General features: G+C 45.6%; 1 protein-coding gene across 4 annotated transcripts in view; it reads left to right on the forward strand.

Moving 5' to 3' along the window:
* Window positions 1–26,667, forward strand: part of drosha (drosha ribonuclease III) — a 125,731-nt gene that overhangs the window by 51,330 nt on the left and 47,734 nt on the right. For all 4 annotated transcript variants that reach the window (XM_055881250.1, XM_055881249.1, XM_055881252.1 and 1 more), the window contains 2 exons: window positions 6,097–6,167; window positions 25,826–25,870. In XM_055881250.1, the coding sequence (XP_055737225.1) occupies window positions 6,097–6,167; window positions 25,826–25,870 (116 nt within the window). The remainder of the gene's footprint in view (window positions 1–6,096; window positions 6,168–25,825; window positions 25,871–26,667) is intronic.

Below are 26,667 nucleotides of genomic sequence, written 5' to 3' on the forward strand. Positions count from 1 at the left end.
CTTCGTGTGGCTCTGTGGGACTGGAGTCTCTTCCCGTGGTACAGGTCTCTTGACGGGCACTGAGCTCCTACAGAAGACAGCCACTTGATGTTGAGTCAGGCCACGGCACGCTTGCAGACATAGAGCACACAATTCCACTGGAGGAGTGGCAGCTCCACTGCTCTTGGTGCCGTCAGGTCTGTGGGCCTGAGAGGGCGGGAGAACGGGGTCGTCAGTCCCCCAACTCCTGTACTATCTCAAGGACTTCTGTGAGATTGGTCTCATCGTCATCCTCGTCATTCTCCAACTCGCCATCCCCTGACACTACGTTGTCAGACAGTGATGGGAGGGAGTCGAGGCTATCCATGACCTTGCCCCAGCTGGACTTGGTTGCGGGGAGCTGAGCCTCACCTGTCGCCTTGGGTACTTGGGGTCCTCGAGCGCCTCCTGGGCATGTTCCCTCTTCAAGCAATTAATGCATTGAGGGTTGGAATCTTGTTCTTGTGGAGGCACAAGAACGTGGGGGTTCAATTTCTTCGATCGTCTTGTGACGGGATAGCCGTGGCCATTGCGAGGTACAAGGCATGATATGGCAACCCAGAGAAAATGTTTGTTGTGTGAACAACATGCAGATGGCGTAGGCTAGCTAGTTAGAAGCCTTCCGGCTGGTGACTAGCGAAGAGTAGCCTGTGTAAACAGCCCACCAAGCTAACTAGTTAGGAGCCTTGCGGCTAACAGCTAGCAATATTGAGCACTGTATAACGCTATAGCTGTGGGTATGCATGTGTGGTTAGCTTACCTTTCAGTAAGCAGAATCCTTGAAGTGTGGGCTAACTCAATAGCTTGCAGTGACACTAGCTACCAAAGGAGACAGAATTTCTACTCGAAAACAAAAACCTTCCGCTTAGTACTCTCAAGAGTGTCTGAAGACCTATGCTCGGCAGCGATATCCTTCATGGTTTGCTTGTGAGCAGGTAACAGGTATCCAGTTTATATGAGGAGAGCTAGAGTAGTGACAGCCTTTGGTGAAGAAGAGAGCAAGAATGACAACTCTGCCCGTCTGTCTCCAACAGACACTTTTGATTGGTACTTCTGAGAGAATTTGAGATAAATCAAGTCACATTTTATTCGTCACATGCTTTGACAAACAACAGGTTTGAACTAACAGTGAAATGCTTACTTCTCAACAAAGCAGACAGAAAGAAAATAGAGAAATAATAGAAAAGTAAAACACGTAATAATGAAAGTAGTTATAGATATACAATGAGTAACGATAACTTGGGGTACCAGTAGTTCCCAAAAAATATCAAAAGGAAGTTTGTTCTGAAGTGTCTCTCCTATATCTGAGAGATATCAGGAAACATATATATTTTTTAATTAATATATATATTTCTTTTTTTACATGTATTTAACCCCATATTTTTGGCATTAAACAGTCTCCATATATACTTCCATTCGTTTTTTTTTCAACTTGTACTGGAGGACCTTCAGACGAGTCTTGTGAGGCCTGTGGGCGACCTAGAGCAACCGACATGTACATGTCTGTGAGAGTCTCACCTTTGCACAGAGGGGACGCCTCAGAAGTTGGCAGATCGGCTGTACCAACTTCAGACGTGTCTCCTGATACTTATGGAGGTCGTAGGACAAAACGGAGAACACCATCGTGTTCGTGAGAGTTTGTAGACCAAACTCTTTGGCGACTACAGACGATTTTGTGAGCAGACCGATTTTTGGGATGTCTCATGGTCTGACAAACACCGCTCTGTCATCTTTCACCGCAGATGCGTAAGTGGAACGTAGGTGGGTGAGGTGGATTGAGACGCTTCAATGTAAAAAACCTATCTTCTAGAATAAACTGACAGGTTTTTATAGGGACATCGACCTTAGGGGGTTGACTATTTAGCAGTCTTATGGCTTGGGAGTAGAAGCTGTTCAGGGTCCTGTTGGTTCCAGACTTGGTGCATCGGTACCGCTTGCCGTGTGGTAGCAGAGAGAACTGTCTATGACTTGGGTGGCGAGAGTCTTTGCCAATTTTTAGGGCCATCCTCTCTCACCGTGATGTACTGGGCCGTACTACCCTCTGTAGCACCTTGCGGTCCTATGCCAAGAAGCAGCTGCGTAACTTTTTGAGGATATAAGGGCCCATGCCAAGTCTTTTCAGCCTCCTCAGGGGGAAGAGGTGTTGTCGTTCCCTCTTCACGACTGTTTTGGTGTGTTTGGACCATGATAGATCCTTAGTGATGTGGACACAGAGGAACTTCAAGGTCTCGACCCGCTCCACTTCAGCCCTGTCGATGTGAATGGGGGCCGTGCTCAGCCCTCCGTTCCTGTAGTCCAGGATCAGCTCCTTTGTCCTGCTGTCGTTGAGGTAGAGATTGTGCTGGCACCACACAGCCGGTTCTCTGAGCTCCCCCCTATAGGCTGTCTCATCGGTCTGTGATCAGGCCTATCACTGTCGTGTTAATGATGGTGTTGGAGACATGCGCAGCCTAGCAGTTGTGGGTGAAGAGGGAGTACAGGAGGGGACTAAGCACGGAACCCCTGAGGGTATCGAAACGAACAATTGAAACAAATAATTGAAAGAGAACCTCCCTAGTCTTTGTGGTTGAATCTGTGCTTGAAATTCACTACTCAATTGAGGGAACTTACAGATAATTGTATGTGTGGGGTACAGAGATGGGGAAGTCATCAAAAAAAATCATGTTAATCACAATTATTTAACACAGAATGAGTCCATGCTACTTATTATGCGATTTGTAAAGCACATTTTTACTCCTGATCTTATATTTGCTTGCCATAACAAAGGGATTGAATACTTGTTGACTCAAGACGTTTCAGCTTTTCATTTTTTATTAACTTGTTACAATTTCTAAAAACAACATTCGACTTTGACGTTATCGGGTATTGTGTGTAGATCAGTGACAGAGTCTCAATTGAATCTGCTGTAAATTCAGCTTGTAACACAACAATGTGGGGGAAATGAAGGGGAGTACACTTTCTGAAGGCATTGTATATGTTCTGGCTTCAGTAACTGCCTGTGTAGGAAGCTGAACAGTGACTCCGGGGGTTGTTCTGGCCAGGGCTGAAGCTTGGCTGATTTGGCCAGGTCATGGTGTAAGCCAAGTGCAAGATGTTTTAGTAACATGTAACTGCTGACTGGGTTGGCTAGCTAGAGAGCCTGGCAGGTAGTATGCTTTGTCTGGGTGTGTGGGCTGTTGAACTGCATCTGCTGCCTGGCTCTCTGATTTGACTGGTTGCGTCCAAAATGGCACCCTATTCCCTACATAAGGCCATGGTCAAAAGTAGTGCTCTCTCTATCTCCTCTCTCTTCTCTCTCTCTGGACAAAAGTAGTACACTATGTAGAGAATAGGGTGCTGTTTGGGGCAGATACTCTTTAAGTTGCCGAAGGAAGCAGCCAGCCTGGTTAGGCTGACGATAGATGGAGCTGAGTTGACTGACTCCGTCTAATGATCGCTGCATGTTGTGCGATTGATCGTACCGCTGCAGGGCATTCGATCCACACACAGGATTCTTGTCAAAATGCTCTCCCTTATCTCTCTTTCGCTCTTGCTCTCTCTTTCCATTTCTCTCTTTAACTCTCTCCATCCCTCACTCGAATGATCTTCCGTTGTCATGTACACGCTCTTTGATTGACACCAAATGTGTTATGTAGACTTTTTTTTAATACCTTTTTCCTTCCCTTGAGGTTCCCACCCCTCCACTCCCCTATTATTGGGAAAGTTTGAGAAATGTAATAAGAGGCAAACCTCTGAAACGCAAACTTTCCGTCCGTAGCTCCTGCTTCCTGTAACCTCTTGCTTCCAGTGAGTCCGTATCAGTGATGGCTCATCAAAACCCCAGAAAAAGCCCATAGCGGTTGGAATATAGCCCTTATTGTACAGTCAATATCAATATGAAAGAAAGCAGCCAGGGGTGGGTTTCTCCTTTTGGCTGCCGTAGAATCTTCAGAGGCAATATCTGCTGTGTAGGAGCATCTCCAGAGCTGTGGTCAATTCACGGTCAAAACCACACATCTCAGCAGAGAGGGATGATGACCCCCAGACATTTTCACAATTTTGTTGTAGCCTTGAACTACCACACCTGACTCAAATAATCACAGGCGTAGTGGTTAGTTGAATCCCATGTGCTATCTCTGAAATAGGCCTAGGTCAAGTAGATCAAAGACATGGAATTGCCGTTAGTCCCCGTGGAGACGTTTGAAAACCATCTGCTCTGTAGGAGCATGTTGAGTCGTGGTCGACTCACAGGCAAACCATAAATCTAGGAGTGGGAAGATGTCCTTTAGACAAACCACTCCCCCTCTTTGGTCCCCCTGCGGTGAAGATCAAGCGGACGCTTACACACAAAACACAAGAATGCTCACACTGTGATGCCAAGATTAGAGGTCTCGACCTCAGAGGCAGCTGGAAAAGGTTTCATCACAGATAAGATGTGTTGCATTTTGTGTTTGTGTGTGCGTTCTTGGAAGTTTGAGTGTGCCTGTGTGTTAGTGTGTGTGAGATCCTGGTTGTGTGTGTGTGTGTGTGTGTGAGAGCCTGGTTGTAAACGTTTGTGTGAGTGCATGCGTGTGCCATGTGTATGCGTGCGTCTGTGTGTGCGCCCGGGCACGTGTGTGTGTTTTGGTGGTTTGTGAGGCAATGGGCCTGTTGGCCATCTGAAAGCCGTTTCCTCGTCAGATGAGGAATCTTCCATATCCCGGTTTTATGTCCTCTACTAAAGCACTTTGAGCATTAAGACCCACAACCGCACATCACAACCATCTCAAATGAGCTTATTTATGTACAGAAAAGAATCACTATACCATTTGCCAGGTGTTTATTGCTTTTGGAAATTGAACGAACCTTTCGAAGTGTGATGTGAGATGGAGTTGTAGGCAACTTAACAGAGGAAGATTGCACTACATCAATGTTATTAAAGCCCAAATGAACAAGAATTACTTTTGTCAAGATTAAGTTATTGGTGTTCTCAGATACGTGTTGGTCTGCCGAAGTGGCTCCCTCTGTACACCAGAGCGGGAAAGAGAGAGAGACTCGGAGGGAGAGAGAGAAATACAGCAAGTGAGAGAAATACAGCAAGGGAGAGAAATACAGCAAAGGAGAGAGAGAGAGAGACGGGGAAAGAGCGAGAGAGAAATAAGAGGGAGAGAGCGAGAAAGAGCGGTGTGTTATTATTACAACAGAGAAAGATACTGCAGATGCTCTCTTCGTGCTGTGACTGCAACCGTGTGGAGCGATCTTTATCAAGTCGTTTTTTTTGTTGCCTCGTGTCGTTTTTTTCTCAAGTTTATCTTTTGAACATTTGTACAATTTGTTCCCTCATTCGTGTGTGTGTGTGTGTGTGAGCGCGCTCTCTTATGAGAGTTGTGTGTAGATGTGGACATTCGTGTGTGTTTGGCGTACATTTGAGAGTCGCGTGTGTGTTTGCGCAGCACATCCTGTCACACAAAACACAGGGCCTGTTTTTTTTTTTATGTGACCTTGGTTAGTTTAATCGCTTGTCACCATGGTGATGAAGCTATCCCATCTCTCCCTGCCACCTACCGCGCTCTGTGAAAGAGGGGGGTGACACAGACACACAGACAGTGGGAGGTGGAACACACACAGAGCAGGAACCCTGGGGTCATTTTAACATAAAAAAGCTATAAAACACACTCTTTTTTTAATGAAGCAATTGTAACTCATTCACCTAATTTCCATCCATTTCATGTTTTTTCAGGAAGGTGGTTGTCAGACAGACAGTGATTGCTCAAGTTGGAGCTAAGATGGAAATGTCATGGTAAAAAGCCCAAGATGTTTGTGTGGGTGGGGGGGTGGCTGTGAAGTATTGATCTATGTTGAATGTAGCCTAGCCAGCAGTATTCCTACACACAACATATCTAGCTTCTTCATTGCTTGCCCTTTGGGGGTTTTAGGTTGGGTATCTGTAGAAGAACTTTATGACAACTCCTGATGTTAAAAGGGCTTTATAAAATGCATGTGACTCGAATGATCGTTACCCATCGGACTGGTATCGTTGTCTTCTTGATCTATGATTGTCTTTATCGTTAAATCTCATCCCACCTTCCTCTTTTTCCTCTCATTCTGTCCCTTTTCTAGGAGCGGTATATTTGGAGGGCGGTCTGGAGGAGTCTAAGCAGCTGTTTGGGAGGCTGCTTTTCAACGGAGAGGTACAATCACTACATCACTAAATTACTTATTCACTTATACTGTCTGGAATGCTGTGTTCCCATCTCCCGCCTTGTGTGTGTGTGTGTGCCTGTGATTAGATTTAGATTAGAGTTGATTGTGTGTGTATACGCATGTGTGTATGTGTGTGTGTGTGCGCACTCGTGCTTCTTTTGTTGTGTGGACAGATTAAACGTCCTTGGTTCTTTCTAATTGCTGCCCTCTGGCCATGACGCTCAACAACAGTCTATTGAGTTAGTGTGTGTGATGCGGGGTGAGTGTGTGTGTGTGTGTGTTCGCCTGATGCTGTGATGCAGGGTTCTGTGTGTGTTTTGTGTGTGTGGTGCCTGGATCTGTGTTTCTACACAGAAAGAGAAACGGGGCCTTCAGATTGTATTCAGACGCCTTTTTCCACATTTTTATCACGTTACAGCCTATTTCTAAAATTGATGAGGGAAAAAAAATCCCCTCATCTACTACGCACAATACACCATAATTACAAAGCAAATGCAGGTTTGTAGAAATGTTTGTTACTTTATTAAATATAAAAATCTATCAAATTTATGTACAGTTGAAGTCGGAAGTTTACGTACAAATTAGCCAAATCCACTTAAACTCCAAGTAAAAATCCCCTGTTTTAGGTCAATTAGGATCACCACTTTATTTTAAGGATGTGAAATGTAAGAATAATAGTAGAGAGAATTATTTATTTCAGCTTTTATTTCTTTCATCACATTCCCAGTGGGTCAGAAGTTTACATACACTCAATTAGTATTTGGTAGCATTGCCTTTAAATTGTTTAACTTGGGTCAAACGTTTCGGGTAGCCTTCGACAAGCTTCCCACAATAAGTTGGGTGAATTTTGGCCCATTCCTCCTGACAGAGCTGGTGTTACTGAGTCAGGTTTGTATGCCTCCTTGCTCGCACACGCTTTTTCAGTTCTGCCCACACATTTTCTGTAGGATTGAGGTCAGGGCTTTGTGATGGCCACTCCAATTCATTGCGAAAAACCTGTTTTCACTGTCATTATGGGGTATTGTGTGTAGATTGACGAGAGAATAAAAATAAAAACCAGTTTTTTGAGTAAGTCTGTAACGTAACAAAATGTGGAGAAAGGGTCTGAATACTTTCCGAATGCACTGTACATGCTGCTGACGTTAGTCCTCTTGTGCAGGATCAAGGATGCATCCCAAATGGCACCCTATTCCCTATATGGGCCTATGGGCCCTGGTGAAAAGTAGTACACACTCTACCATTTGGGACGCAATCAGAGAGTGGGATCAGGGACTATGGGCTGTCTCTGTACACAGCCTATTGTAAGGGTTTCAGCTACAGTACATTGATACATTAGCTGCACCCGGATTTGCTGAACGGTTGTGTATTAAAGCAGTACCTCGGGGCTATTAAAAAAAAACATTTGTTGGTGCATTATCAAAAGTTTCCACTTAAAACAACAAATCTTACAGAACAATGAGCAAACAACTTCCTCCTGGCGAAGGAATGGAGAACTGCTCATCTGCTAAATCCACAGAATGGCATTCTGAGTCAGAAATGCACAGAAAGCAGAAACCCACACACACACACCTGCTCCCAGATGCGTAGAAAATAGAAACAAAGCAGATCAGAGAAGAGCAGAGCGTATAAACAACCCCTGGGCTATAAGCAGCAGGACACTGCCTACTGCGTCCTGTTTGTCTTCTAGCAATAGTCTAAATAGCACACACACACACACACACACACACACACACACACACACACACACACACACACACACACACACACACACGATTTCTCTCTTATAGTCAGTCTAAATTATGGTTGGACTGATAACACAGGTGTTGGTTTCACTGGTGTCAGGGGAGATGGGGCATGAGAGGAGAGGGAGAGATTTCTGGAAGGAGGAAGGGGGTATAGAAATAATTGAGGGAGTATGAGAAATGGGAGTGAGGGAGGGGGATAGAGTGTAGGATCGTTTAAATGTGCAGTAGTTTAAAATAGCGTTGTCATCCCCACCAGGAGCTGAATATTCCACAGGGCGGAACAATAAGATGAAGATTCCCACTTTGTCTGCCATAACAGTTACAGAAAACTCTGTGTAACTTAACACTCCCAAATTATCTGTACACACCACATTACCAAATTTATGAGAGGAGGTCTGCGTCCCAAATGGCACCCTATTGCTTATTTAGTGCACTAGTTCTGACCAGGTCCCATAGAGAAACCCATAGGGCTCTGGTATAAAGTAGTGCACTAGGTAGGGAATAGGGTGCTGTTTGGGATGAGTGTGAGGTGTCAAGCTGAAGGCCTCTCCATTTCTCTGCATGTGGTGTTCTTTGCCCTCTGAGGGTTGTGTCTCCGTTCAGAGTGGTGTTAAATTCACACATGGATGCTCAGGGCTTATACTCTGTCAATTCACTCACCACTCTCTCTCTCTCTCGCTCTCTCTCAATTCAATTCAATGGGCCGTCATTGGCATGGGAAACGTGTTTACATTTCCAAAATAAGTTCAATAATATACCAAAGTGCGAAGACGCAAAACAACATCAACAGAAAACAGTAAACATTGCGCTCACGAAGGTTTTAAAATGATATACAGTTCATTTGTTATACAGTATTATCAGCAATGTAACTAGTTGTGCTCCACAGTTTGCCGCTTTGTCATGGCAACGCGCTGCTGTGATTGCACACAGCGGTATTTTGCCTAACAGATATGGGAGTTTATCGATGTTTAATTTGTTTTCAAATTCTTTAAGGGTCCGTGTGACCTGTGGGAAATATGTGTCTCTAAGGTGGTCATACTTTGAGCAGGAGTTTAGGAAGTGCAGCTCAGTTTCCAACTCATTATGTGGGCAGTGGGCACATGGCCTGTCTTCTCTCGAGCCAAATCTGCCTATGGTGGCCTCTTTCAATAGCAAGGCTATGTTCACTGAGTCTTTACGTAGTTAAGGATTTTCTTAATTTTGGGTCAGTTACTGGTCAGGTATGCTGCCACTGTGTACTCTTTCAGGGCCAGATAGCATTCCAATTTTCTCCGTTTTTTTGGTAGATTTTTGTCCAGTGTGTTAAGTAGTTGTCTTTTGCCTTCTCATCATTTGGTTGGGTCTAATTGTGTTGCTGCCCATGAGCTCTGTCGGGTGTGTTTGTGAACAGAGCCCCAAAACCAGCTGGCTGAGGAGACTCTTTAGGTTCATATCTCTGTAGTGAGGGCTTTTAGGTGGTTTGAGAATTGAACAGCTCTTTTCTGTATTTTGATAACTAGCGGTTATTGTCCTAAATGTATTGTTTGGGGTTTTGCATTGTACACAAAGTAGGTTTTTGCCGAATTCTGCATGCAGCCTCAATTGGGCGTTTGTCCCATTTTGTGAATTATTAGTTGGTGAGTGAACCCAAGACCTCCCAACCACAGACGGCAATGGGTTCTATAACTGATACAAGTATTTTTAGCCAGACCACTTTTTTTTGCCAGATCCTTTTGATGGCATAGAAGGCCCTTCGTGCCTTGTGTCTTGGATCGTTCACAGCCTTGTGGAAGTTACCTGTGGTGTTGATGATTAGACCGAGGTAGGTATGATTCTTTGTGCGCTCTAGGGCAGGTATTCCCGAACTGGGGTATGCGCAATGCCGTCGGGGGTACGCCAAATAAATTAAAAAATGAATAAAAAAAGGCCAGAATCCCAGTGTCGCCTCTTAACTGTTGATATTGAGACTGGTGTTTTGCGGGTACTATTTAATGAAGCTGCCAGTTGAGGACTTGTAAGGCGTCTATTTCTTAAACTAGACACCCTAATGTACTTGTCCTCTTGCTCAGTTGTGCACCGGGGCCTCCCACTCTTTCTATTCTGGTTAGAGCCAGTTTGCGCTGTTCTGTGAAGGGAGTAGTACACAGCGTTGTACGAGATCTCCAGTTTCTTGTCAATTTCTTGCATGGAATAGCCTTAATTTCTTAGAAGAAGAATAGACTGACGAGTTTCAGAAGAAAGGTCTTTGAGCCTGTAATCGAACCCACAAATGCTGATGCTCCAGATACTCAGCTAGTCTAAATAAGGCCAGTTGTATTGCTTCTTTAATCAAAACAACAGTTTTCAGCTGTGCTATCATAATTGCAAAATGGTTTTCTAATGATCAATTAGCCTTTTAAAATGATAAACTTGGATTAGCTAACACAACGTGCCATTGGAACACAGGAGTGATGGCTGCTGATAATGGGCTTCTGTACACCTATGTAGATATTCCATATAAAATCTGCCGTTTCCAGCTACAATAGTCATTTACAACATTAACAATGTCTACACTGTATTTCTGATCAATGTGATGTTATTGTAATGGACAAAAAAAAGAAATTGTTAAAAAAACAAGGACACATCTAAAGTGACTCCAAACTTTTGAACGGTAGTTTGTGTAAATAAGTTCTGTTTTTTATTTTTACTGTATAAAAATCTGTTTTCGCTTTGTCATTATGGGATATTGCGTGAGTAGATTGAGTATTTTTTTATTTATATAATCAATTTTAGAATAAGGCTGTACCATAACAACATGTTAAAGAAGGGAAGGGGTCTGATTACTTTCCGAATGCACAATTGTATTATTTGTGTACAGTATAAAATGAATGTCATATGTTTCCACCCAACGCTGCACCCAACACTTTCCATCAATTTGTATAGCAGACTGTCATGCCAAATTGTGTCTCAAGCTTTTTAGAAATCAACAAAGCATGAGAAGACATTGCTTTTGTTTTGTTTGTCAATAAGGGTGTGTACAGTGTATACGTGGTCTGCCGTATGGTATTTTGGTTAGAAGCCAATTTTATATTTGCTCAGGACATTGTTTTCACTCAGGAAATGTTGGGGTTTGCTGTTGACTGTACTGCAGAGGATTTTTTTTAGAGATCGCTGTTGACACAGATTCCCCCGAATTTATTGGGGTCAAATTTGAGGTGATCAGCCCTTGATTCTAAATATTGGGGTAGATGTCAGAACTGAGGAAAATAGTTTAAGAATGTAATTTGTGGTATGTGTATCCTATAGTTTAGTATACCATCAACACCACAGGCCTTTTTAGGTTGGAGGGTTGGTTATTTTGTTCTGTAGCTCATTTAATGTAATTGGAGAATCCAGTGGGTTCTGGTTGTCTTTAATAGATTATTCAAACTTTTTGTAAATGATCATGTACAGTATATGTTTTTGCTCTTGGTTCTTTGTTATATGGCTGAAAATGTTGGAGAAGTGGTTTATCCATACATCTCTATTTTGGATAGATAGGCTCTTCGTGTTTGTTTAGTGTGTTCCAATTTTCCCGAGAAGTGATTTGATTCTATTCTTCAATCACATTGAGCTGTTTTCTGACATGTTGTACCTATTTGTTTTAGTGTTTCACCATTGTGAAGGTGTAAGCTTGGTTTTCTGACATGTTGTACCTATTTGTTTTAGTGTTTCACCATTGTGAAGGTGTAAGCTTGGTTTTCTGACATGTTGTACCTATTTGTTTTAGTGTTTCACCATTGTGAAGGTGTAAGCTTGGTTTTCTGCGTCACTGTGTTTTTGGTTGGATAGGTTTCTTAATTTCTTTCTTTGATTTTTGCATTCTTCATCAAATCATTTCTCATTGTTAGTTTTCCTAGGTTTTCCGCCTGAAATAAAATTGTATTTTGTTAGCTGAATGGTTACATACACTGCTCAAAAAAATAAAGGGAACACTTAAACAACACAATGTAACTCCAAGTCAATCACACTTCTGTGAAATCAAACTGTCCACTTAGGAAGCAACACTGATTGACAATAAATTTCACATGCTGTTGTGCAAATGGAATAGACAACAGGTGGAGATTATAGGCAATTAGCAAGACACCCCCAATAAAGGAGTGATTCTGCAGGTGGTGACCACAGACCACTTCTCAGTTCCTATGCTTCCTGGCTGATGTTTTGGTCACTTTTGAATGCTGGCGGCGCTCTCACTCTAGTGGTAACATGAGACGAAGTCTACAACCCACACAAGTGGCTCAGGTAGTGCAGCTCATCCAGGATGGCACATCAATGCGAGCTGTGGCAAGAAGGTTTGCTCTGTCTGTCAGCTTAGTGTTCAGAGCATGGAGGCGCTACCAGGAGACAGGCCAGTACATCAGGAGACGTGGAGGAGGCCGTAGGAGGGCAACAACCCAGCAGCAGGACCGCTACCTCCACCTTTGTGCAAGGAGGAGCACTACCAGAGCCCTGCAAAATGACCTCCAGCAGGCCACAAATGTGACAGACGTGACATTTACCCACTGTATGGTGGCAGTATAGTTGTGTGGCAACCCTTTACTGCTGGGCCCTCAGGTCGTTTGTGCCTGTGTGAATTATGTGCAGCTCCAGGGCACACCGGGTGTTTGGACACCACAGTTTAGCCACTTAGTGTTTAGGAATGAGTTTTCCTGCACACATTTCCCGTTTGAAAATTGGGTTGCTAGGATGGCTATCGGGGGGCTGACGGGTGTGCTAAGTGGGGGGGGGGGGGATCATGTCTGTCCTGCCTGTGGTTGGGGTCTGAAGTGGGCTGTTCTGTTGGCTTCTCTTCGGGGATGGACAGCTCTCTCATGAGTTGTTCATTTTCCTCTCCATCCTGTGGGAGTTTTAGCACCACAGCCCAGACTGAAGACACGTCTCTCTCCCTCTTCAGCTTTCTGGGTCTGGTTGAGTGGATGTTGTTGTGCGGGTCTGTCTGAAATGTGTTGAATTGCTGTTTGAGCTCTACCAGCTCGATCTCCCTCATCAATGCAGGAGCAGTGCTGTTCTTGGATCTGCTCAGTTCTGAAGGGGTGATTCTCTTCTTGGGGCTGCTCATCTGTTGGGCTTTTGAGGAGGGGAGGTGTGACCTGACTTGCTCAGGGTGGCGGGGTCGTCACCAGGGGCGAGCTTCTCCTGCTGCACTCCCTCTTTGATCCTGTAAAAGTCGTGCTGAAACGGTTTGTGGTTGCCCTGCACCATTACTCTTCCAGGCGTGTACAGGTTGATACTGGCTGTCTCAGTGTTCTCAATGTCCAGTATTCTGAGTTTCCACCCTGGGTTAATACCCTCTCTCTTGACATGCCAGGGGCTTGTCTGTGTGGAAGATGAGGTTGCTTACGTTTCCATTGCCGTAACAGTCAGCAAATAGTGTCTCTCTCTGGATTTTCCTTGAGGAGCATGTCTTTGTACTTTTTACGTGCAGCATAATAATAAAACATCTGGGGTTCATGTATTTTGATGGCCTCTGCATGGGCGTGTGGAGCCTCTTCATTTGGGTGGGGGAGATTGCAGTGCTCTGCTGCCATTGTTGTATTCAAGGGCATTCACACTTCACATCTCTGTGAAAATTGTAGTTGGTGCCAGTGCGTCTGTCCAGTCCTAACTAAGCATTTGAGCCTTCATATAGTAAGATATCTTATACTAAGATATTTAGAGATTATTGTAATATCTTTATTGTCCTTGGAAGTAGCTATAGACTCCGTTGCAGGTTGGGTGGCTTTTTCTGCCGGTTGCTTTGCTGAGTAGTCCTTGGCAGTCTTTGCAATAAGAATCCTTTCCAGGTAATTATGTCAAAATGGAATGTCACACGTGATGTTTTCATTTGGATTGAAGGTTCTGTTGTAGAGAATAGTTTTCTGAGTAAGACCCTGTGAAAAAAATCCAGGTTGATTTAGGTTTGTCCAGGTTTATCCCACTCTAATTCTAAAGTTTTTGGAAAAAGTAGAGGAGCTTCTTTCTCTCTCTTTCTCTTATATTTGTCTGGTCTCTCGCTGTCTCTTTCTCTCTCTATCGCTCTTTCGCTCATGTTAATTTCCCGCTCCATCTCTCTCTCTCCATCGCTCCCTCTCTCTTTCGCTATCTTCCTCTCTCTGTTTCTCTGCTGTAAATTCCACAATGTGTTCTTACGGCCGGAGACCTTCAGTCCCACACCAGTTGTTTTACAGACCTAAACAAAATATGTGCGTTCCAAATAGCTCCCTATACAGGCCGTCCCAATGGGCCCTGATTGTGCCCAAAAGTAGTCCACTACTTAGGGATTATGATACCATTTGGGACTCATAACATCCCTAGTGGGTTTAATATGAATCCCTAACTGGTTTGACATTCATGCCCGGTTCACACAGAGAGTTACACAACTTTTTTTTACACAACACCTTGCCTTCCACTAGTTTCTTAATAACAGTACTATGTTTCAATACAGGAAAATCAAGCAAACTCCCAATAGGGAGCCTGTGAAATATCTAGATGTGAATGTCGTAATGAACTAAGAGAGAGGAGTAGCTTGAGGTTATTATGCCGTCTGTGTTTCAGGAAGGATGGTGCCTCTCTAGACAGACATACCTGCTGTGTTCACATCCCACACACACACACCACACCGCATTACATCACACACACACACACACAGGTTACTGTGTTGCATACTGTTGAGATGCATGCTGTTCTGCTCCATTCTTGTAGAAGTGGCCATCACCATCATGATGATCTCTCTCACTGCCCATAGGCTAATCCACTGTTGCCTATTGTCACCACCGTCCTAGGAAAACGTGCCAGGGGTTGCCGTGACAACAGTGGTTGCCACAGCGATCTGCTAGAGCTTTTGTTTGGTTTTGTAGAGCAGCAACAGACAGCCTTCACGGCCACACTGATTGGAAAGATGCTATGTTTTGAGCGGTTTGGAACGGAGTGGTATCTGGGGAAAAAATCTGAATCTAACCCGCCAGTCAATTTTTTTCTCGATTTTAAGCTTTTGAGTTGTCACGTCTGCTGATTTAATGTGCACTTTGGGAAAGGCCTGAAAACCCTATGGGCAATGATCAAATTGATTCCCTTAAAATAATACATAGGACATGAGAGTTGAGCACAAAACATCCCTGTCAAATCAATGTATAAAATATCAGACATTGTATTTAGAATGTTTATGCTAAATTTTATCCACCACTATTTTAACCTGTGCTACTTGGTTACTGGGCGTAGGCTACCAGTAGAGTGTGCTAGGCTTGCACGCTGAAGACAGGGCTGAACACACACACACACAGGTAGAAGCGGGCTGGCGCTCTGACAGTTATACTCCACTACCTCAGCCAGCTAACAGCGCCAAGCCGTGCTAGGGGGAGAAAATAAATGGCTTCCTAACACTCACCGTCACCACAGCCTGCATCTATCGCAATTGATTTAGCCCCGTGCTACATAAGTGTGCTTTTTTCCCTTTAGAATACCCAATGGAGTGCGTCTCCAATGGCACCCTATTCCCTAAATAGTGGATTACTTTTGATCACAAAAGAGTGCTTTATATAGGGAATAGGGCACTATTTGGGACGCGAAAATGACTAATATCTACCCACGTCCAACTGTACTGGAGTGCACTTTCTCCATCCCTCTCCCTCCATCCATGTCGCATTTTTTTTTTTCGCTTCCTCTCTTTTTCCTTTTCACCTCAGGTTGGAGAAAAAAAACATGTGCCTGCAGTACTTTTCAGAATGTTCCTTATTCTGAATTTGTGTTTGTTGAAAATGGTTTGGGTTTGTACGTTTCTTCAGACACAATCAACATCTCTCTCCGGGGTTGGTGCTATTCTTCTTTTCTATTTGAGGAAGTTGTGTGTAGGTTTTTCTTTTTCATTGTCGGTGGCCTTAGTACGCCACACTGTACAGATACAAACAGACTCACAAATGGGTCCTGTTCACAACCAGAAGTTGTATGAAAGATTTAACCAATGAAAAACCGTTGTGCGTCGGGTCTGATGGAAATGTGACTTCCGCTTCATTCCCATTCATATCCAGATTCAATTACCAGAAAACGTTTGAGGGTTGTTTCTCACCATTCTGGTTACGTCTGAAACCCTATACTGACCATGTATGTTCTCCCATAAATTGTTATTGATCTGCAGTTGTGGTTTGAACTGGCTCTAAACTGTGGTTTGATGTATTGATTGACAGCCAGTCGCAGGAGACTCATTTGTCAGGGTCCTCTGGCCCCCAGAGAGAGGGAGAGGGAAAGAGTGGGACCGCTAGAAAGAGTGGTAGAGCATGAGAGGAGGGAGGGAGAGCGAGCGAGAAGTATATAAAGATAGAGGTTGATATGGGGAGAGGGGGGGGTGAGAGAGAGTAGCAGAGAGACGAAGCATCCCAATCATGGATGTCCAGTAATCCCAGGAGGTCCCAGCCAGCGTGATTGAGAGGAGCCGTGTTGGAGTGTGTCTCTGTGTGTGTTTGCTCGCACAATGTGCTGAGCCTTGGTCTTAGTGAAATGAATGAATGGGTCATCATGGGAGATTGATTCTCTCAGTGGGTTAGAGGGGGAAACATTTATTGAGTCCTATGACATCTTCAAAAGGTTTTACTTGTTCACTCAGCCTGTTTTCTTTTACTTAAAAAAAAAAAAAATCTCATGAAGTCATTGTGATTCAAATAGTTGTGCGTTTGCGTCAGCTTAATTTGGAGAGCGGGATTGAGATGGTCAGTGAGACGGGCAGAGTGAGAGACCGGGAGACGGGCAGAGCGTGAGACGGGCAGAGTGAGAGACCGTGAGACGGGCAGAGTGAGAGACCGTGAGACGGGCAGAGTGAGAGACCGTGAGACGGGCAGAGTGAGAGACCGTGAGACGGGCAGAGTGAGAGACCGTGAGACGGGCAGAGTGAGAGACCGTGAGACGGGCAGAGTGAGAGACCGTGAGACGGGCAGAGTGAGAGACCGTGAGACGGGCAGAGTGAGAGACCGTGAGACGGGCAGAGTGAGAGACCGTGAGACGGGCAGAGTGAGAGACCGTGAGACGGGCAGAGTGAGAGACCGTGAGACGGGCAGAGTGAGAGACCGTGAGACGGGCAGAGTGAGAGACCGTGAGACGGGCAGAGTGAGAGACCGGGAGACGGGCAGAGTGAGAGACCGGGAGACGGGCAGAGTGGGAGACCGGGAGACGGGCAGAGTGGGAGACCGGGAGACGGGCAGAGTGGGAGACCGGGAGACGGGCAGAGTGGGAGACCGGGAGACGGGCAGAGTGGGAGACCGGGAGACGGGCAGAGTGGGAGACCGGGAGACGGGCAGAGTGGGAGACCGGGAGACGGGCAGAGTGGGAGACCGGGAGACGGGCAGAGTGGGAGACCGGGAGACGGGCAGAGTGGGAGACCGGGAGACGGGCAGAGTGGGAGACCGGGAGACGGGCAGAGTGGGAGACCGGGAGACGGGCAGAGTGGGAGACCGGGAGACGGGCAGAGTGGGAGACCGGGAGACGGGCAGAGTGGGAGACCGGGAGACGGGCAGAGTGGGAGACCGGGAGACGGGCAGAGTGGGAGACCGGGAGACGGGCAGAGTGGGAGACCGGGAGACGGGCAGAGTGGGAGACCGGGAGACGGGCAGAGTGGGAGACGGGCAGAGTGGGAGACGGGCAGAGTGGGAGACGGGCAGAGTGGGAGACGGGCAGAGTGGGAGACGGGCAGAGTGGGAGACGGGCAGAGTGGGAGACGGGCAGAGTGGGAGACGGGCAGAGTGGGAGACCGGGAGACGGGCAGAGTGGGAGACGGGCAGAGTGGGAGACGGGCAGAGTGGGAGACCGGGAGACGGGCAGAGTGGGAGACCGGGAGACGGGCAGAGTGGGAGACCGGGAGACGGGCAGAGTGGGAGACCGGGAGACGGGCAGAGTGGGAGACCGGGAGACGGGCAGAGTGGGAGACCGGGAGACGGGCAGAGTGGGAGACCGGGAGACGGGCAGAGTGGGAGACCGGGAGACGGGCAGAGTGGGAGACCGGGAGACGGGCAGAGTGGGAGACCGGGAGACGGGCAGAGTGGGAGACCGGGAGACGGGCAGAGTGGGAGACCGGGAGACGGGCAGAGTGGGAGACCGGGAGACGGGCAGAGTGGGAGACGGGGAGACGGGCAGAGTGGGAGACGGGGAGACGGGCAGAGTGGGAGACGGGGAGACGGGCAGAGTGGGAGACGGGGAGACGGGCAGAGTGGGAGACGGGGAGACGGGCAGAGTGTGAGACACCGGGCAGAGTGTGAGACACCGGGCAGAGTGTGAGACACCGGGCAGAGTGTGAGACACCGGGCAGAGTGTGAGACACCGGGCAGAGTGTGAGACACCGGGCAGAGTGTGAGACACCGGGCATAGTTTGAGACACCGGGCATAGTTTGAGACACCGGGAGAGAGCGAGTGAGAGAGAGACCGTGCAGAGCGAGTGAGAGAGAGACCGAGTAGAGCGAGTGAGAGATGGATGGAGGAAGAGGGCTAGAGAGGAAGGGCGCTTGAGAAGGACGGAGTGGGAGGAAGAGAGAGAGAAATCTCCATCCTCCTTCCAACTGCCGTGATTCACTCATCCGTAGCTACCCACCGATGATTTGTCCCCTGTAATTATACCTCGCAAGCTTGGTCAGGAAAACGTTATTCTTAAATCCCCACTCGATGCGGGCGTAATCATTTAAACCTGTTGTCTGGCTTGTCTTAGGGACGCCGCCTGTAATTGAAACATTAGTGCTTCTGGTCTATATGTGGCTGGTGGGCCTGTGTGCGCCCCACGTTCCCATTTTAATCACATCCTTGATCAGAGACTACACACTCAGGAGTTTGTGTGTGTATGAGTAAGTGAAAGAGAGGGTGTGTGTGTGTGTATCTGTTGTGTGTGTCTGTGCATCTGTCTCATTTGTGTGGGTGTTTGTCTTGTGTGAGTCCAGTGTTCACCTGAAAGCATCTCTAGTATTATTGACTTGCCTCCTGAGTGATGCTAGGGCTGAAGAACCCATGCATGGTTTCTTACTCAATACGATGTTGACTCAATACGTGATATGTACTTACAGCCTTATTACCTGTGAACAGATGTGAAAACGAATGGAAGCATTTGCTCAAACCTATTAAGCACTTTCATACATTTTTCAGTGCCTTGCCATGAAGACGGTATGATTGGTGGGTAGCTGAGGTGTGTGTGCTCCATTATGGTGGGCCGATATAGCAAATACATTTGAATGTTTCTTTTTGCACGATATTCCAAATGCCTGTATCGCAAGAATCAAGGTTTTGTTTTATTCTTTTGTTTTCTTGTGTGTTTGTGTCTGCTTGTTCTCATGTTGCCTTTTTGGTCTCATCTCCTTCACTCCCTCTGTACTGTGTGCGCCTTCCCATTTACACCAGAGATCTGTATGTAATGATGAGATGCTCATGTCTCCGCCCTAACAATTGTAGTCGTTGCCCCAAAGTCGGGTTGGCAGGCGACAAGTTTACGTCCAAAATAATCCCGTCGAAATGCATTTGGCGTATTTTGGACAGATTTTGGCGAGAGTGAAACCCCTCGCTTCGCCTCTTCGTCTCTGTTTACATACACAGCAAGCTCCTCCCCCTGCCACTCACAATAACAAATATGAAAGATCACTTCTACCTCTGACAAGCTGTTTCAACTCGCTAATTGCATTTGAGGTTTGGTCCAACAGAATCGGTCAAATAGACACCGATACACATTGAGAAGCTGTCTTTTCTGACAATACCCTTGTATGTGTCATCACTACTAAAACGGTAGTATCAACATTGATTCTGGCAAATGAATGCTCATTTTGCCGTACCGCTATCAGCATTTTAGCCAAAGACTGTTATACTAGCTGTCTAGTCTGTGTTTTATATATGTGAGAAATAAGTGAGGCCACTTGATTTCAATATCTGAACAAAGTGGAAAGGCTGGAGTTGGAGACAGACAGAGGGGTGGGTTTGTAACAATTCAACTGTTCTGCCTTTTTAACTAGCAAGTAGATCCACGTTTGCTAAACTTGAAGTATAAAGATTAGCTGGCTACTCACTAGCATGTGGGCTTGTTCTTGAGAGATTGTTTGAGAACTGTGTTAATGTTCTATAATGCCTGCGACAATAAGTTAGTTATTATTAGTGACTGTGCATTATGCGTGGTTCTGATTTAAACATTTGAACAAAAAGGAAATTTTCATAGACTGACTTGAAAGCCAGATCAGTGATTATTGAAGAAAAAAAATGCAGGTTGAACTATTTTGATAAAATGATACAATTTCTTAGTTAATCTTATGGTTGTGTGAGGCTTATATTTAGCATATGGGTAATTTCACAAGCCCTGAAATCATTAGATTATTGCTGACTGTTTTAAATGCAGTGTATCTGTAATGAATACTCAGGGATAGGGTGTAGATTCACGCGCAGATTCACGCGCAGAGCGCGGCAGGTCTTTATTTCGCCTTCTCAGATGGCAGGAATTGTGGTCAAAGGCAGGCAATGGTCATACACAGGTAGGCAAACAGGCAGGTGAAGCAACTAGGACTGAAGGCTATTACTGGTTCTCACAAACGAGCTAGGAAAAGGCTTAGTACAGTAGTGGCCAAAAATTGAGAATGACACAAATATTAACTTCCACAAAGTTTGCTGCTTCAGTGTCTTTAGATATTTTTGTCAGATGTTACTATGGAATATTGAAGTATAATTACAAGCATTTCATAAGCGTCAAAGGCTTTTATTGACAATTACATGAAGTTGACGCAAAGAGTTAATATTTACATCAACTTCTTTTTCAAGACCTCTGCAATCCGCCCTGGCATGCTGTCAATTCACTTCTGGGCCACATCCTGACTGATGGCAGCCCATTCTTGCGTAATCAATGCTTGGAGTTTTTCAGAATTTGTGGGTTTTTGTTTGTCCACCTGCCTCTTGAGGATTGACCACAAGTTCTCAATGGGAATAAGGTCTGGGGAGTTTCCTGGCCATGGACCCAAAATATTGAAGTTTTGTTCCCCGAGCCACTTAGTTATCACTTTTGCCTTATGGCAAGATGCTCCATCATGCTGGAAAAGGCATTGTTCATCACCAAACTGCTCCTAGATGGTTGGGAGAAGTTGCTCTCGGAGGATGTGGTGGTACCATTCTTTATTCATGGCTGTGTTCTTAGGCAAAATTGTGAGTGAGCCCACTCCCTTGGCAAAGAAGCAACCCCACACATGAATGGTATCAGGATGCTTTACTGTTGGCATGACACAGGACTGATGGTAGCGCTCACCTTGTCTTCTCCGGACAAGCTTTTTTCCGGATGCTCCAAACAATCAGAAAGGGGATTCATCAGAGAAAATTACTTTACCCCAGTCCTCAGCAGTCCAATCCCTGTACCTTTTGCAGAATATCAGTCTGTCCCTGATGTTTTTCCGGAGAGAAGTGGCTTCTTTGCTGCCCTTCTTGACACCAGGCCATCCTCCAAAGGTCTTCGTCTCACTGTGTGTGCAGATGCACTCACACCTGCCTGCTGCCATTCCTGAGCAAGCTCTGTACTGGTGGTGCCCTGATCCCGCAGCTGAATCAACTTTAGGAGACGGTCCTGGCGCTTGCTGGACTATCTTGGGCGCCCTGAAGCCTTCTTCACAACAATTGAACCCCTCTCATTGAAGTTCTTGATCCAATAATTGGTTGATTTAGGTGCAATCTTATTGGCAGCAATATTCTTGCCTGTGAAGCCCTTTTTGTGCAAAGCATTGATGACGGCACGTATTTCCTTGCAGGTAACCATGTTTGACAGAGGAAGAACAATGATTCCAAGCACCACCCTCCTTTTGAAGCTTCCAGTCTGTTATTCAGTCAGCATGACAGAGTGATCTCTAGCCTTGTCCTCGTCAACACTCACACCTGTGTTAACGAGAGAATCACTGACATGATGTCAGCTGTCCTTTTGTGGCGGGGCTGAAATGCAGTGGAAATGTTTTTTGGGGATTCAGTTCATTTGCATGGCAAAGAGGGACTTTGCAATTAATTGCAATTCATCTGATCACTCTTCATAACATTCTGGAGTATAAGCAAATTACCATCATACAAACTGAGGCAGCAGACTTTGAAAATTAATATTTGTGTCTTTCTCAAAACTTTTGGCCACGACTGTAGAGTCAAAACGAACAAGGCACTACAGAGGGGAGACCAGGTGAGGAACTAACACAGGTAAAATTAATGAACAGAAATGAAAGACAGGGCTACGTTCAAGAACACAAAGAAACAGGGCTACGTTCTAGAACACAACAAAGCAGAACACAAGGTTGACTAAGAAAATAAATACAGAACCTTGCAGTATTTGACCTTTAATTGTACAGCAAAGCATATTTAGATAAAAAATGTTGTCGTGAATTGCCCGTAAGTAAAAATAGAAAAATCTAATCAGGACAATTTTTAAGCCATATCGTCCAGCCATATTCTCCGTCTGGCCAAACTCACTTGGAATGGTTCTTATCTTTAAAGGTTTATCTTTTTTCCACTTCGGAAATCCCTTATGACAGACAACGTCACCGGCTGTCATTTCTCTGTCTCTGTCCCTCCCTGTCTCTCCCTCTGTCTCTCTTTTGGAATGACTCACCCAATATGACACCAACACCAAATTGGGTCCTGACGACCTGTCTCCCTAGCAACCAGCCCATCTCACCGGCGTTAATGCAGCGTGGCACACAGCGAGACTAAGTGACCGAACGGGAGGAACACACAGCACAAATGCATATCTCTCTCCACAGGCCGAGGAAAAGGAGGGCACTGTCTGTCAGTGTGGGGCGATGGGAGCTTTCAAATGTGTGTTTTTAGTGTGTGCGTGCCTTCCCCTGGTGTTCTAATGGTCATTGAGGAGACCTCTGTGCTCAGAATGACAAGCTGCTGACTCATTCAGGTCGCGTCTCAAATGGCACCCTATTCCCTACATAGTGTTTTGGTCAAAAGTAGTGCACTATGTAGGGAATAGGGTGCCATTTGGGATGCACAAACACAGTCAGTCAGACACCAGGCAGCAGATGCTTCAGGCTGCGTCTGAAATGGCACCATATTCCCTATATAGTCCACTATTTTAAAAGGCACACTAGTGCCTTCAGAACGTCTTCAGACCCCTTTTTCAAAATGTTGTTATGTTACAGCCTTATTCTAAATGGATTAAATTGTGTTTTCTTTTCATCAATCTACACACAATACATTTACATTTAAGTCATTTAGCAGACGCTCTTATCCAGAGCGACTTACAAATTGGTGCATTCACCTTATGACATCCAGTGGAACAGCCACTTTACAATATACGCCATAATGACAAAGCAAAAACAGGTAAAAAAAACCTGAAATATGATATTTACCTAAGTATTCAGATGCTTTACTCAGTACTTTGTTAAAGCACCTTTGGCAGTGATTACAGCCTCAAGTCTTCTTGGGTTTGACACTACAAGCTTGGCACACCTGTATTTGGGGATTTTCCCCTATTCTTCTCTGCAGTTCTTCTACAAGCTCTGTCAGGTTGGATGGGGAGCATTGCTGCACAGCTGTTTTCAGATCTCTCCAGACAAGTTAGATTGAGTTCAAGTCCGTTCTCTGGCTGGGCCACTACAGCCGTATCGATGAGATTGGGGTTGTGCTCCTTCTTTTTCTGTAGTCCACAATCATCTCCCCTGATCAAGACAAAGGATATGATTGTGGACTACAGAAAAAGGAGGACCGAGCAAGCCCCCATTCTCATCGATGGGGCTATAGTGGAGCAGGTTGAGAGCTTCAAGTTCCTTGGTGTCCACATCACCAACAAACTATCATGGTCCAAACACCAAGACAGTCGTGAAGAGGGCAGGACAATGCATATTCCCCCTCTGGTTGCATCACCTCGTGGTCAGAGGCCGTGCAGTTGCCATACCAGAAGGCACTACAGAGGGTAGTGCGTACGGCCCAGTATATCACTGGGGCCAAGCTTCCTGCCATCCACGACATCTATACCAGGCGGTGTCAGAGGAAGGCCCAAAAATGTGGCATGTTCTCCAGCCACCAAACGGTACCGGAGCGCCAAGTCTAGGTCTAAAAGGCTTTTTAACAGCTTCTACCCCCAAGCCATAAGACTCTTGAACAGTTAATCAAAATGCTACCTGGCCTATTTGCATTGTCCCCACCCCCTATTGTTACGCGGCTGTTACTCTCTGTTTATTATCCATGCATAGACACTTTACCCCTACCTACATGTATATATTACCTCAATTACCTCAACTAACCGGTGCCCCCTGTATATAGCACATTGACTCTGTACTGGAACCCCCTGTAAATACTACTGTTATTTTATTGTTGCTCCTTAATTATTTATTTTATTTCATTAAAACTGCATTGTTGGTTCAGGGATTGTGAGTAAGCATTTCACCTGTTGTATTCGGCACATGTGACAAATAAAATTTGATTTGATTTTAAGGACATTCAGAGACTTGTCCCAAACCTCTCCTGTGTTGTTTTGGCTGTGTGCTTAGGGTCGTTCTCCTGTTGGAAGGTGAACCTTCGCCCCAGTCTGAGGTCCTGAGCGCTCTGGAGCAGGTTTTCATCAAGGATCTCTGTGCTTTGCATCGTTCATCTTTCCCTCGATCCTAACTTGTCTCCCAGTCCCTGCCACTGAAAAACATGCCCACAGCCTGATGCAGCTACCACCATGTTTCATTGTAGGGATGGTGCAAGGTTTCGTCCTGACGTGACGCTGGCATTCAGGCCAAAGAGGTGGTTTCATGGTTTCATCAGACCAGAAAATCTTGTTTCTCATCGTCTGAGAGTCTTTAGGTGGCTTTTAGCAAACTCCAAGCGGGCTGTCATGTGCCTTTTACTGAGGAGTGGCTTCCGTCTGGCCACTCTACCATAAAGGCCTAATTCGTGGAGTACTGCAGAGATGGTTGTCCTTCTGGAAGGTTCTTACATCTCCACAGAGGAACTCTGTCAGAGTGACCATTGGGTTCTTGGTCACCTACCTTCCTTCTCCCCCGATTTCTCAGTTTGTCCCTGCGGCCAGCTCTAGGAAGAGTCTTGGTGGTTCCAAACTTCTTCAATATAAGTGTGATCGAGGCCACTGTGTTCTTGGGGACCTTCAATGCTGCAGAATTGTTTTGGTAACCTTCCCCAGATCTGTGCATCGACACAATCCTGTCTCGGACCTCAACAGACAATTCCTTCGACCCCATGGCTTTTGCTCTGACATGGACTGTCAATTGTGGGACCTTTGTATAGACAGGTGTGTGCCTTCCCAATTTTTTTAAATGTATTTTGCTAGCCAGTTAACAAATTCTTATTACAATGACGGCCTACTTGTAAAGCCCCCCCCCCCCCCCCCCCCCCCCCCCCCCCGCCAAACCCTCCCCTAACCCGGACGATGCTGGGGCCAATTGTGCGCTGCCCTATGGGACTCCCGATCATGGCCGGTTGTGATACAGCCCGGAATCGAACATGGGTCTGTAGTGACGCCTCTAGCACTGCGATGCAGTGCCTTTGGCTGCCTTCCCTTTTTGTTGAACTTACTACAGGTGGACTCTTCAAGTTGTAGAAACATCTCAAGGATGATCAATTGAAACAGGATGCACCTGAGTTCAATTTCGAGTCTCATAGCAAAGGGTCTGAATACTAATGTAAATTAGGTATTTCTGTTTTGTGTGTTTAATACTTTGGAAACATGTATTAAAACCTGTTTTTGCTTTGTCTTTATGGGGTATTGGGTATAGCTAGCTGCAGAATTTTTTTTATTTCATCAATTTTAGAATAAGGCTGCAACGTAACAAAATGTGGAATACTTTCCAAAGGCACTAGTGCACTACTTCAGTATGGTGCCATTTGGTACACTTTCTGTTATTGTATCTCCCTCCATGGAGTTATGAAGGCTTCTCAAAAAACATTTCACTCAGTAACCTCTCTCCCCCCTCTTTCTCTCTTTCCATCTCTCCTCATCTCCCCTTTTACAGGACCTTCGAGAAGTGTGGCTCAACTACCCACCCCATCCTCTGCAGGTTGGTTGGAAATAATCTATTTGTCTGTTTGTCCCTGCAATGCTCAGAATATATATTGTATATACACTACATGACCAAAAGTATGTGGACACCTGCTCGTCGAACATCTCAATCCTAAATCATGGACATTAATATGGAGTTGGTACCCCCTTTGCTGCTATTTAAAAAAAAAAAATTATATATATATATATATATATATATATTTTACCTTTATTTAACTAGGCAAGTCAGTTAAGAACAAATTCTTATTTTCAATGACGGCCAAGGAAAATGGGTTAACTGCCTTGTTCAGGGGCAGAACGACAGATTTTTACCTTGTCAGCTCGGAATTCGATCTTGCAACCTTTCGGTTACTGGTCCAACGCTCTAACCACTAGGCTACCTGCCGTTATAACAGCCTCCACTCTTCTGGGAAGGCTTTCCACTAGATGTTGGAACATTGCTGCAGGGACTTGCTTCCATTCAGCCACAAGAGCATTATTGAGATCGGGCACTGATGTCGGGGATTAGGCCTGGCTCGCCGTCAGCGTTCCAATTCATCCCAAAGGTGTTTGATAGGGTTGAGGTCAGGGTTCTGTGCATGCCAGTCAAGATCTTCCACACCGATCTCGACAAACTATTTTCTGTATGGACCTCGCTTCGTGCGCTGGGCATGTAACCTTTATTTAACTAGGCAAGTCAGTTAATAAAAACACATTTTTATTTACAATGACGGCGTACCGGGGAACAGTGGGATAACTGCCTTGTTCAGGAGCAGAACGACAGATTTTTACCTTGCCGAATCCATTCATTTGAAT

Source organism: Salvelinus fontinalis, chromosome 25 (genome assembly GCF_029448725.1).
Source record: "Salvelinus fontinalis isolate EN_2023a chromosome 25, ASM2944872v1, whole genome shotgun sequence".
Lineage (NCBI taxonomy): Eukaryota > Metazoa > Chordata > Actinopteri > Salmoniformes > Salmonidae > Salvelinus > Salvelinus fontinalis.